This window comes from Harpia harpyja, chromosome 11 (assembly GCF_026419915.1).
Source record: "Harpia harpyja isolate bHarHar1 chromosome 11, bHarHar1 primary haplotype, whole genome shotgun sequence".
Taxonomy (NCBI): domain Eukaryota; kingdom Metazoa; phylum Chordata; class Aves; order Accipitriformes; family Accipitridae; genus Harpia; species Harpia harpyja.
This window is the reverse complement of record NC_068950.1, coordinates 40,023,546-40,036,403: the sequence shown is the minus strand read 5'-3', so window position 1 is coordinate 40,036,403 and position 12,858 is coordinate 40,023,546. Positions and strand designations below refer to the sequence as shown.

The following is a 12,858-nucleotide window of genomic DNA, read 5'->3' as shown; positions in this document are numbered from 1 at the left end:
CTTCCTACTGTCAAACAAGTCCTTCAAAAGTTCTTAAACTGGTAACTTTCTCATCAGCTCAACTGTTCCAAGATTAATAGGATGAATATAAATGTCTACTAAAGCTTAGAAATAACCCAGGGGGAGAGGGGCAGGGCGGGGAGAGAAATAATCTGAAGCCATATTGAAGTGCTCTGATGGATTTTTAATAATTGCAGATCAATCCCTTGTTTCTATAAATATTTTCTACAATCAGGTCACAGCCGTCTGTGCTTTATGCTATGACTGTCATAACAAATACTAATAGAAACAAATGCTGATAGAGATTGTCTTATTCAGAAGCCTTCTGAAGTCAGTGAAAGTGAACATTTAGGAAAATTGTATGTATACAAGAGAAAGAGAATCTTAATAATGTGAAATCAGTTGTTTTGCATGCCAGTCAGCTTTTGCAACTGTCACCACCCGTGATGTTTATCCTGCACGATATTCCTTACAAATGTAAACATTGGTATCCAGTCCTGACAGCTCAATGAACCCAACTACTGTTCATTACTCCATGTGGTATAAGCATAGTAAGGTACTACAGTGCAGTAGTTGGGGTTGTAGTGATGAGACTTGAAAACCTCTAGACAAACACATAATGAACCACATTACACATGCTCTTTAGATGTACATACAGTAGTCTTGTCTCTGTTGTTATTTTTAAATTCTTTTTTTTTCTTCTTATATCTATGAAAACTTAATCATTGAGCTTTTTTATCCAGATAGCTTTTACTCTGAAGTCCTCTGCTCTTCTATTTCATTTTTTCCAGGATGGCACGTATTTCCTGGGGGTGATAGTTCCAAGGCCCCACTCCTCCCTGCAAAGGCGATAAAATTATACAGTGATGCTCAAGTAGACAAAGCAGAAGTCCTTTAGAGCACAGCAGTTGCACCAGAACTGTGGGCAGGTGTGCTTGGGCTTCCCTCACATGCCAGACATCGCGTGGGAGATGGTGTATGCGCAGGTTACACCCTGCTGTGTAACTGGGACAGGGCCAGCGGCTGGATCCTGGAGCTGGATGTACAGCTTAGATGTACCTAGGCTTCCTAATGAGCCAAAAGATAAATATTTGAGCAAGACTGAGGTGTACATCAAATATGTACATTGTGAAGGCCCAGACTAGTTTTGCTGCAAGTCCTTTTTTCTCCACAGTTGCAGTGAATTGTGAAATTCTTAGCTCTCCAACAGAATGAAATAATGACTCTTAAATGTAAAGCATTCTCAAATTATTTTGAAATTTAAAAATCTCAATATATTGTGCTCATTATTATTGTTGATATTACCTTGTAGATGACCTTCCCTCCTTGAAGTAGATATAGTCGTTCTGGCAATGCAGCATATTTTGAACTGCTCAGGTTTTCCATAGTGTCTAAAACCACTGGACATAAAGGATTATTTTTCTGAAGAAATTGTGCTGCAATTTTTCGATCTTCAAGGTTTCTGTGATTTTTAATAACAATATTGTTTTTAAAAGCCCATCCATCTAAAACAAATGAGAAAGGGGTTTAGCAAGGAACATTTTGAATAGATGTTAAGCGTGGAGTTGTACTGTCTGTCATATCCCAAAACTGTGTTAAAGGAATGCTGCATTTTACTCCTAACACCAAAACTTGCCATGAAATGAAAGCCTCCCCCTCAGAGTATGAGAGCGCTAAAGCTTTTAAAATAAATGGTCTGAAGATCTTTTTTTTCTTTAATTTCAGCAAAATCTATTTTCCCCTTGCCCTGGATTCGGAAATATTTGATGTAGTTTAGCTGAAATTTTCCCACATAAATCTGCCCTAGAAAGGTGTCAGGTGGGGGACATACCCTATTTGGGTAAGGCTTGTCAAAATTATTGGCACAGAGGGAATTTTAAAATGGCAAATAGCGCTGTCAGCTGATAACCTTTCATTTAGCAGTCACAATGATAGTACTGTTCATTCCATGTGATTCTACTCATTAAGCCCATAAAACAAAATTTCATATCTATGAGAAGTGAAACATTTGAGCCAGGGCACACCTTCCTTTTTCAGAAATATGCAAACACATTTGCACACAACTCTTCCTAGTAAAGCAGAGACTAGTAAAAGGTTTTGATGGTTGACTTAGTTGTTATCTGTTTCTGAACTACTGAAAGTGATGTATGGTTAGAAAACTTGAAAACCGTAAATGTTACATTTTAGAAAACCACCTTAACCCTGGGATAAGATCAGTGCCAATGTGTTGCTTAGAGTCCAGTGTAGATAGAAGAGTGTGTATAGTTTGTTTGCTAAATTTTTCAAATCAGAGTCTGCATCCTGTTCTTGAGACGTGTTAAAAATGAATTTTTTTTTTAAAAAACATGTAACATGCTGGCGTTGTACACTTAACCTTTGTTATATAAAGTGCTTTTTTTTTTTTCCTTCCAAAAGGAGCTGTACTAACATTGAGAGGAAGTTTTGTAAAGATGTAACTGTGTGCTTCACCTTCAGAGAGATGAGTGTCTTCAGCAGGAGTACCTTGGTATAAAGTCAGATGTGTGAGTAACATCTTTAGAGAATTAGGGACGCAAGCTGGTGCCTAGATTTGGTGTTGCCACTTTTGATTTGAGGAAGATTTCATTCCCTGTTTGCAGCTCCCTCCTTTGCTAACGTACTTTTTTTCCTAAAGGGAGTGATACCTGTCTGAAGTTTTGGTGGGCATTACTGTGATGTTTGTACTGTACCTACTGCGTGAGCTTCTTCGATGTAGATGATAAGGAAATCTGCTATAGAGCTGAAATCTTTGATGAGCTTGTTGAACTCATCAAATTTTAACATAAACGAAGGTCAGGTGCAACTTCCAAAATTCAGGATTAAAGGTCGGTTATCTGGAAAAAAATGGGACAGTTTGTAGTGAAATAAGTGGTGGGAGAAAGGACAGAATTAAATGCATGCACTGAATTGAGCCTCTGCCACAGAGTTTCCTGGGCAACAGTAGGTAAGTCGCTTACCCTGTAACTTTCTTGCTAGGACATTAAAATTGGCAGCAGAACATCTGCATCTATGCAAAACAGGCATAAAGATGCTTTCATGTCCCTGGCCTGCCTCTGACCTGTGCCGGACCCAGCAATGAGCTTAACCAGGGGCACCCTTTCCTTTGTAAAGCCCAGTAAAGGCCAGAGGCACCGTGCCGTCACACGGCTTCTCTCGCGTCCTCGTCACGAGAGTCAATTCTCTCAATTACCAACATTTTGGGATAGGGAACTGGTCTAAAATGGATATATACAGTGTGTAGCACATCACAGCCTCCCCAAGATCCTTAGTGCGAAGGAACTTCAAAAATACTAAACATGATCATCTGCAAGGTTTTTCAGAGGACGCTGGTTCAGGGATGGACACCAAGCACAGAGTCCTAATGCCTTTTAATGAACCTATTGGACATATCTTGATTTTTTTTCAGAGGTGTCAGTTCTAGCTGAGCTGAGTGGAAGCTGCAGACTTTTCAGTCATGCATCACAGGCTTTTATGCTTTCAATGTATTTCTGCAATTTCCTGTCCAAGCAGATCTCTGGTTATGTATTATTATTTATTAAACTAACGTTACACAAGCCACTGGCAAAAGTATCCATGCAGTTGCTTACAAATTAACACAGTATGTGCCCACAGGTGTTTGCAAGGCCTCAATTTAAGAGAACTTGCAGGATTTTTAAGCACCTCTTTTAGTCTACGGTTTTGCTAAATTATCTGAAATTTTTTCAAGATCTTCCTTCTGGCTGGGCTTAACTTCAGAACCTGCTGCTAACATAGATCCACATCCTAAAGAATCTAATAAAGGGGGTACCTTCCTGTAGGTATTGTGTACCTCTTTTCCAAATTTGCATCCTAGTTTCTACATAAATATATATATCTCTGTATATAATTAGGAAAGCGGAGTTAGAGAAGGGTGTAATCCCTTCCCTGGGGATCAAGACTGCAGCTTAATGATTAATTCCACGTTCTATAGATATATCTGCGGGAGGCAGTGGGCAAAGTACAAAGCAGTTACTTTTTCCTCTGCTTTATTTCTAGCCACTTTGAATCTAGAAAAAACCAGCGTGTGCTTTCTAGGCTTTAGGCTGGCGAAGGGAGCTGGTGTGGGACTTTCTGTACGTACAGGGAATGACAGCCAACACTTGTGAATCACTACATATGGTTCCGATTCTGGGTCTTCTCTCCCTAAACCAAATTATTATTTTGGCTTTCAGTGAAAGGGTGTTTCCAGGCAGAGCCAGCTTTTGCAAGAGGTTCGTAAGCTTACTGGTGTGAGGGGATATTGGAGCCAGGATGATAAACACAGGTTATTTTTGAAAATCAACAGGCAGACAGCTGGCGTGAACGTGCTGCATCGTTTCCACCAAGCGACTGCTGTTAGTCTGGTCTGCCATGTCATGCGCTCTCGTGCCAGCTGCCTGTCCCTGCTCCCTCAGCAGCCCCTTCTCCTCATTTATTGTCTTAGCGAACCAAACCCACCTACATGGCTGATTTACTGACCTTGCATGAAATCAAAGAGGTGACGAACTTCCCCGTTGAAAGTCACCACTGGTGTGTTGGGAGCAGGGTGTCCCTCATGGGCTTCGTCCTCCAGCCTCTTCCACTTCACCTTCAGCACAAAGAGCAAATACTTGAAGCTGAAAAAAGTTGGACCCCAGTTTTCGTAGCTGAACTTCGGATTCTTGTTCATTCTGCTCCTTTCGCCCTGTTTTAGGATGTATCTCCTCATGGCGTTGGGGAACAGTATCATCAGTGTTTTGCCGACAACAACGCACGCAGTAACGTGCAGAAGAATCAGGATTTTTTGTAGGAATACCCTGACGCCGAACATCGTGGTGGAGGCGGTCTGACCGCTTCCGACGGGAACGCAGCGCGATGGCAGGGGCAAAGGTAGAGGGCAAAGGGGAAGAAAAATGTTCATGTGTTTGGCCAAATTTCTGCCTCGCCTTGCACGCCACCGCCTCTCCGTGGACTTCAGTGTCTGCGTGAGCGAGGAGCCTGTCAGCCACGCTGTCTCCGTCTACACCAAAGGTGTTAATTACAGTGACGGATAGATTTTTAGTGCTAACTGCACAGCTACAAGGCTTATTCACAAATAAGCCCTGTATTTTACTCATGAGAGGAGCTGAATCAGGATGTTTTCCCTGAACCACAGACTAAAAGTAAGAATTAACGTTAGTAGTGCCCGAGGGCCACGCGTTTAGACCCTGCATGTGCAAGGCTCGCAGCTCGCACGTTCTCCGGCAGGACCATCGACACCGACACTCAGGGCCTTGGATTGATGCCGCCACTTGCGTTTCACGTCTGCTGTGCAAACGCTGTCCTGTTCCTACAGCTCTGCCTCCTGTGGTGCTCTGCTGCGCACCGGTATTTGTCACTTTGGGGCTGGAAGGGTACCCCAAAACTAGATACACCCCAATATATATAAAAAGAGAAATTATCAAAATACGCATTATGTGTTTATCGTAGAAGATGTGAACATATAACTAGATATATGTGAGCACTGTGTGTCTATATGTGTGTAACCTTCATAAATACAGCAGCCGTCGCCCCGTTCCGTAACGCGTGCCCAGCAGGACTGGGGGCGGCGCGGGCCCTTTAAGGGGGCGGGCGGAGACGGCCGAGGAAGCGCCGCGTGGCCTGTGATTGGCCGGCGCAAGGAGCGTCGCCGGTATGTTTCTTTGGAGCCCGAAGAGGCGGGGGAGGAGAGGAGGGCAGCGGAGCTGCTGATTGGCTGTCGCTGAGCAGCGCCTGCTGCCCCTTTAAGGGAGCGAAGCGGCCGCTGCCGGGAGCGGTTGGGCTGCGGAGCCCGGAGGTGCGGGGGCTTCCCCGCTCCCGCAGCGGGGCCGGGGTGACCGTGGGCGGCCCGGGGTGGCGAGGGGGACGTGGGGTGGGTGGCACGGGCGGCCTGGGGCAGCGTCAGGGGAGGAGAGCGGCGGCTGGGACGGGCACGGCGGGGAGGGGGTCAGCGCGGGGTCTGTCTTTCAGGAGGGTCGAGGCCTCGGGGACCAGTTCCTCAACCGAGCGGATGAATGGCGACGGTGGATGACCTCAAATTCCAAGGTAAAGGCGGCTGTCGCAGGTGTAAAGGTGGGGTTTGGGGCCCAGCTGATGGAGGAGGGGTCAGAGGTTTAGAGGCTTGGAAGCAGGGCTGAGCTTTCTCCGAATAAAAGCTTCCGTGAAGGTTTGCGAGTGGCGTCGGGAATATCTCCGGTTTTCTGAGATGAATTTGTGCTGTTGGTGAGCTAAAAAACGTAACCGGTGTGGACCGAAATCCTTTGTGGCGGAAAGGGAAAGCTGAAACCAGGCAGAGCGCTCTGTCGTTCGGAATGGACTGTAGTTTCAGACTTCCTTAATTTTTGATTAATAAATTCGGGTCTGAAAAAAACCTAGTTTTTCGAGAAGATTAAAATTACCCATTTCTACAGGCTCTTCAGAGAGGCGGCTTCCCCCTGCCCTTGCAGAGACCTGCTGGTCCTCGGATTGGGGCTGATCGCAGGAAGGAAAGGCAGGCTTCAGTGGTGCTAGTTTATCATAATGCAGGCAGATTAGCAGGAAAGACGGCCTCACGCTTTATTAACTAAGTAAATGTTCAGCTTGATCCATGTCAGTTTGGGCTTTAAGAAACAGATCATATTTGATGTGCCTAAGCTAGAGATGTATCCTTTCTTGGGCTGTGTAGGGGTCTTAAGGTAGTTTTTTGAGCCACGGGAACAAAAACTTTGGTACCTTGATCATCACCTGTCTTGTAATGTACTTATTTGCAGAATTTGACGATGCAGCTAATTTGCTTGCAGCAAATCCCAACGCTACCACAATAAGCATCGATGAGCCAGTTGAAATCCCCAAGAATCAGCACGGCCGTCTGCAGGAGCCAGGGAGAGAAGAAGATGATGAATTACTGGGGACTGATGACTCCGATAAAACAGAGGTAACACTTTTACACCTACAGTGCCTCCGTTGGCACGTATACAAATGGTGCTGACAACACTGAGATCTTTCTAGAGGACACCAGGGATTCATGCTGGGTGACTTAAAACTCTGCTTCTTCTCTGTCACGGGTTACTTTCTCGATAGCAGAGTTGGCAGAAGCAAATGTGCATTGGCTCTTCAGCTGTTGTGGTTTGCAGCCTAGGAAATTGTACTGAAATGGTGGTGATTTAAGCTGAGCAAATATGCCAGGAGATGAGCACAGCAGCAGCTGAAAACCCAGCACTGTGCTTGTTTCTGTTGGTTCTGCTGTGGGGTTGGTGACTCTGGCAGGAGAGCAGGAAACTTGGAAACGTCCCGGGCTTGTTTGAAGGGTTCAGCTAGTGCAGCTGTCAACAATGGCGAGGGAACTTGTGATGCCGATGAAGGCATGTGTTGTAAACGATGTGGCAGAAGGTAGTGTGAGGCTGCTCTTTAGGACCTCAGGCCACTATTCTGCTTGCAGGGAGATAAGCGACTAGCTGCTGCTAACAAATATTAGAGGGGGAAAGGGAAACCATTAAATAATTCATAGTAAGTGCCACCCTGTTAAGCTTGGTTTCTGTCTGGGTACAGAAGTCATGTAACTATTGTGTAAATGAACTGGTAATGCATAAATTGCATGCTTGTAACATTTTCCATGTTGCCTTTCTCACCGTACAGCTGCTTGCAGGACAGAAGAAAAGTGCCCCTTTCTGGACATTTGAGTACTATCAGACGTTCTTCGATGTGGACACGTACCAGGTTAATACTCCACTCCGGAGGAGAACTGTTGTCTGAACTATGCCTTATCCAGACATTGAGGTTCTTTCCTTCTTGCATTTTTAGTCAGACAAATCTGTATGTTTTCATAGGTCCTGGACAGAATCAAAGGTTCAGTTTTCCCCGTACCAGGGAAGAACTTTGTAAGGCTGTATATCCGCAGCAATCCCGACCTTTACGGTAGGTATGAGGTGTGAGAAGTTCTCTTCTGTGCTAAATGTTTTGAGTTTGTATTTCTTTTTACTTGCTAACCTTAAAAAACCAAGAGGCCAGAGGAGTTGCTATTGAACTTGTTTGTTTCCTTTTAAGGTCCCTTTTGGATATGTGCCACACTTGTCTTTACCATTGCTGTTAGTGGCAATCTCTCGAATTTCTTCATCCATCTGGGCAAACCAACCTACCACTATGTGCCCGAGTTCAGAAAAGGTTTGTAAGTAGTTGATATGGTCCTGAGTTCGGGAGTTTGGTTTTTTGGTTAGTTTTTTTTCAGTGCACTAATGAAGCAGTATAAAACCCGGTCACAGCTTTGATTTAGCAGAGTCTTTTGATTGATTGCTCTCTCTAAATTTTGAGAGATGTGAAACGAGTCGTTAAAGTGGGCTGTACCTGGCAGAATGCTACTCCTCCAGAGCATAAAGGAATTACGGGTTTTCAGTAGAGCAAGCAGGAGTAATTAGAGCAGTTATTTTTCTAGCCTTAGTGAATGCCCCCTTGTACAGAGAGGGGAAGCCCAGCAGTGGCCACTGTGGTGCTTTTGTAGGTGCCTTTCTGGATCCATGGCCTCCTAGGAACCTGCAGGCCTCAGACAGAAAATGACTGAGTTAGTGTATTACTCATATTGCCTACTGAGGGCTGGAAGTTCTTACCTTCTGGCAAACTGGAGAATAAGCAAAAGATGCTCAACTGATATGTGCCCCAGAGAACTCAGTGTGAGGAGCCAATTGTCTACACGTGTCCCTGTAGTTTGAAGGAGACTGCTGTCCCTGCAGAGGAACATGGCTTCTGTTTGTTTCCAAAATCCACAGCGTACTTGGAAGAACACTGCCACTTGGGAGTCCAGTCACTTGAGTAATTTCAGATTTGGCACTTGTGCCTGTGTTCTCTTTCATTTTTTTCAGCATGTCTTCATTCTATTCTCATTTTTAGTAGCTGTTAGTAGCCAAATTTCTATTTTTAACTAAGCTTTTATTTCCTCCATGGCTTTTCCTTTCACACTGAAACTGACAGCAGTTTGTACACAGGTGTAATAAAGAAATTGAAAATATCGAGAATACTTTCTGGAGTCTTTACTTTTAAACTAACTTGAAGTGCTGGCAAAGTAGTGGGTGTAAACTGGATGTAAATGCAAAGTTCTCAGTTTATTAATAATTCAAACTTCTTTTTTTGAAAGTAACTTCAAAGGTAGCTTTCTAGTTTTCAGGCTAAATGCTTCTACATGTTTGATTCTGGCTGGTATTCTAAGTAGAACATTAAACCTCTTGTCATATTTCCAGTGTCCATAGCAGCAACAACGATTTATGCGTACGCTTGGCTTGTTCCCCTTGCTCTCTGGGGATTCCTGATGTGGAGGAACAGTAAAGTTATGAACATTGTCTCCTACTCGTTCCTGGAGATAGTGTGTGTATATGGCTACTCCCTCTTCATTTACATTCCCACAGCGGTACGTATGGCCTAAAGAGTGCACCTCTATTATATGCCCTGAGAAAAGGAACTGGTTTAGAAAATTTGCCATTTCTTATAATGTTGTTCATATTAGTCAAAATTTGGGGACTGGGCAAATCATTTGCTCCTTTCGCTTCATTAGAATAAAGCTTTTTTTTGAAAGTTGTCTAGTGTAAAGATGTCTTGTGGGTCTGGAGAAGCCCAGGACAGGTCATTTCCCCAGAGGCAGCAAATCCAAGCAAGGGTGCTGCTGGCGAGCCTGGCAGGCAGCCCGAGGCAACTTCAGGAATCAGGATGTGTGTGTCCCCAGGTACAGACGTGGGTGTGCAGGATGGCAATGCTGATGGCTCTGAGGACAAGTTTCCCTGGCAGGGACTCTGGCAAGGGGCAGGCCTTGGAGGGAGTGCCGTAACTCAGTGGACACGCTCTTGTTGTGTCTGGGAGTAAAGCTCATCGCTGCTGTTATTCTTTTCCTCAAATAACAGAGATGTATCAGATAAGGCATGAGTTAATTTGTGCACAAATTGGCTGGAAGCGATGAAGTGTCACAGAACAATGCGTTAAATAAATAAATCCCTGTTTCACACAGTCTCTCTAACAATCATTTTCCTCCCTTTTACAGATTTTATGGATCATTCCACAAAAAGTGGTGCGCTGGGTCCTAGTGATGTTCTCCCTGTGCCTTTCGGGGTCTGTTTTGGTGATGACCTTTTGGCCCGCTGTCCGAGATGACAACCGGAGGATTGCACTGGCGACCATGGGGACCATTGTTCTGCTTCATGCCCTGCTGGCTGTCGGCTGTTTGGTATGACACTGCCTTTCCCTTTCTCTAATCTGTTATTTCCTGGGACTGGCAACATGTTACAGTGCAGGGAAGGAGTAGTTGGCTAGTTGCTGAAAAATCTTTTTTACTAAAGAAAGAAATAGTACTTTCTGAAAAAACCTCCAAGGTAAAAGTTCCAATTATTTCAAACATAGCAAAAATTGATGCCAATCTGACTTTGACAGTGCTAGCAACAAACTTGATAATGAATATGTCTTCAGCACAAAACCACTCACAGGACAGTCTTAAATTTATCTGGAATTCATCACAGTATCAGCAAAGCGTTAATCTTTATTGTATCCAGTCGCAGCATATTCCAATGAGTACTAAGCTTAGTTAATCCTTTAAAATGATTAAATGTTCAATATATAGCATGTGCTTATGAGTTTGATGTATGAAAACATAAACATGCTAGAACTTACTAAAATATCAGCATTACGAAAACAGAAGACCCTAATGCTACTGAAACACATAACGATGAGTACTTAAATTATTTGTTGTCTCTTTGTTGCAGTAGAATGATATCATCCACGCTTCAGTTCTGTTCTCCCCCAGCTTCCAGAATAGATAGATTTGGTTCCCTGCAGCTCAGCGTGCAGGGAGGCGAAGGCAAAACACAACTCTTGTGTTAGCAGGAGATTTGCAGCTGACTCCGGCGGGGCTCCTGTCACTGGAGACTGCCTGGAGCTTCACCAGTTAAACCAGCAAACAGTCAAATAAATGTCTGCAATCCAATCCTTTCCAGTACAAGTATTTTTTCAAAGGCCTTAGCTGCTAACTGTTATATTTAAAAGTACAGTTTGGAGCACCATTTTAGTTGACCATTTCTCACCTGATAAGAACAGATCCAAATTTGCCATTTCAGTGCTGTGTTTGTACCTTGTGAACGGTGCGTGTGGAAAGAAAGAGTTGGGATGAGGCAGAACTGTTTGTTTCTCTCTAAACAGTCTTGTTTCTCCTCTGTAATAATGTAGGCATACTTTTTTGATGCCCCTGAACTGGATTTTCCTGCACCTATTATCCCTGCTCACAATGGAACAACAGTAATCACAAAGAGTCAGTAAATAAGGTAAGAATCCAATCTAAACTTTCTTCTGTAATCATCACAGACATCTTGAAACTTTTCCCCATTACTATATTTGAGTGGAAGAGGGTTTAACAGACCAATTTTGCCAAATGGCGCCTATATATAAATACCATTTATTAACTTTTCTTCCAGCTGTAAGTTTTAAGTATAGCCATAAAAACGTAAAAGACTCTGAGGAACAGACATGTTATCTTTCTTTTCTTTGAGGTTTACTCTTGGCGAAGAAACACACATTTAAATAATCTACTTGGTCCCATAGGTCGTTTCAAAGATGTTTTTTTCCCTCAATCCCTTACAAAAGCTCAAAAGTGTTTCTTAGAATTTGTACCGCACAAGCAAAACTTAAGCAATAAACTATTACGGTCCTATTTTCCTTTCCATTTAATGTTAAATGTAAATCTAAATGTTTTTTCCCCTTGACGTTTGTGACAATGTGTTTCAGAGCAGCAGCTCTGTGTATGGGGACGTTGGTGTAGTCTCTGAGCAGGGCTGACTCGGAGCCTGAGCCATCCCTATGGACCGCATTCCTTGTGTGGGATGGTTTGAGGTTTTGCTTCCTGGTAGCTGGGAGTGCTGCCAGCAGCAGATGACATTTGAATTCTGTTGGAGATGAGACATGGAGCAGGTCTGGGAAAAGGCTAATAGACATGCAGAGGCCAGCCTCCGCAAGTACACCAGCCACAAGTGTGTATGTGGAAATTGGAGTGTTTACTGACTAGAAGCTATGTTAGATTTAAAAAAAAAAAAAAAAAAAAAAAAGGCCAAATATGCTTAGCAAAAATGGCCATAAAAAATGACCAGCTGTGACACAATCTAATCATGCAGATCAATTGTAGAAGCTTTCCTTCTGCAAAATCAGTTTATCATCCCAGGTGCCTATTAAGATTCAATATGATAGTAATGAATTTTAGTATTTAGATATAAATGTGTGCCTTATTGTGTCCTCTGGTGCCTGTGAGGAGCTGTGGTATTAATGGGAGTTATCTGTCTCTTTCAGATTACAATGCCTGTTTCTCCATCTGTACAGTAATTTTATTTTAGGTTATTTTTTCACTGAAGACCATGGGAAGCGCAAGAACAGGGGCTGCTTTCTGTAAAGGACAGTGATGTCCCACAGACATATGGACATCTCCATGCTCCCTGGAGACCGACTGGTTCCATAAGGAGAGCGCACCGTTGATCCTAATCCTTCACAGTTTTTCTTTTTTTAAAATTCTACCTACGCTCACCACGCTGTTTTGCCTCTGAATAAAGCGTTCTGAAGGCAATTTGCGTTTTGTGCGTGGAAATACCCAGTACTCCTCCCCCAGAGCTGTCCAGAGGGTTTAGCAAGAGGTGCGAAGGCGGGGCGGAGGCGAAACACCATTTTGCTCTCTTGCTGTGGAACCCCCTCGAGGCTCACCCACGCACCCACCCAGCGCTTTCGGTAGCAGATGCCACCTTCCCCGCTGCTTTCCCGGGGCCGGCTGCCGCCTTTTCCCCTCAGCCACGCTCTCCCTCCCCCGTGGGGCTGCATAACGTTTCCCCTTTTTCCCTCGGGCCAGCGCGGAGGGGCCCTGCC

At 44.0% G+C, this 12,858-nt stretch overlaps 2 protein-coding genes across 4 annotated transcripts; one reads left to right on the top strand and one right to left on the bottom strand.

The window, feature by feature from the left end:
* Positions 1-163: 163 nt before the first annotated feature.
* Positions 164-4,884, bottom strand: DIO1 (iodothyronine deiodinase 1). The gene is made up of 4 exons (XM_052802621.1): positions 4,495-4,884; positions 2,709-2,852; positions 1,306-1,505; positions 164-839 (listed from the first exon to the last, which is right to left on the bottom strand). The coding sequence occupies exons 1-4, from the start codon at positions 4,823-4,825 to the stop codon at positions 774-776; spliced, it is 741 nt and encodes a 246-aa protein (XP_052658581.1). The 5' UTR covers positions 4,826-4,884; the 3' UTR covers positions 164-773.
* Positions 4,885-5,692: 808 nt separating this feature from the next.
* YIPF1 (Yip1 domain family member 1) lies at positions 5,693-12,563 on the top strand. Of its 3 annotated transcripts, none has more exons than XM_052802620.1 (10): positions 5,693-5,809; positions 5,983-6,057; positions 6,792-6,925; positions 7,627-7,707; positions 7,818-7,905; positions 8,035-8,151; positions 9,219-9,385; positions 10,010-10,192; positions 11,185-11,279; positions 12,295-12,563. In XM_052802620.1, exons 2-9 carry the CDS (start codon positions 6,027-6,029, stop codon positions 11,272-11,274), a joined length of 891 nt encoding a protein of 296 aa, XP_052658580.1. In that variant the 5' UTR covers positions 5,693-5,809; positions 5,983-6,026; the 3' UTR covers positions 11,275-11,279; positions 12,295-12,563. The 3 variants fall into 3 exon arrangements, with proteins under 3 accessions (XP_052658580.1, XP_052658578.1, XP_052658579.1); XM_052802618.1 differs by having other exon boundaries at positions 6,762-6,925; XM_052802619.1 differs by lacking the exon at positions 5,693-5,809 and having other exon boundaries at positions 5,898-6,057.
* Positions 12,564-12,858: the final 295 nt, after the last annotated feature.

Coding starts and splice junctions, on each gene's coding strand:
- YIPF1 (XM_052802618.1), top strand. CDS start 6,027: ATGGCGACGGTGGATGACCTCAAATTCCAAG. Junction 6,926..7,626: donor ATGACTCCGATAAAACAGAG/GTAACACTTTTA, acceptor CTCACCGTACAG/CTGCTTGCAGGACAGAAGAA. Junction 8,152..9,218: donor TGTGCCCGAGTTCAGAAAAG/GTTTGTAAGTAG, acceptor TCATATTTCCAG/TGTCCATAGCAGCAACAACG.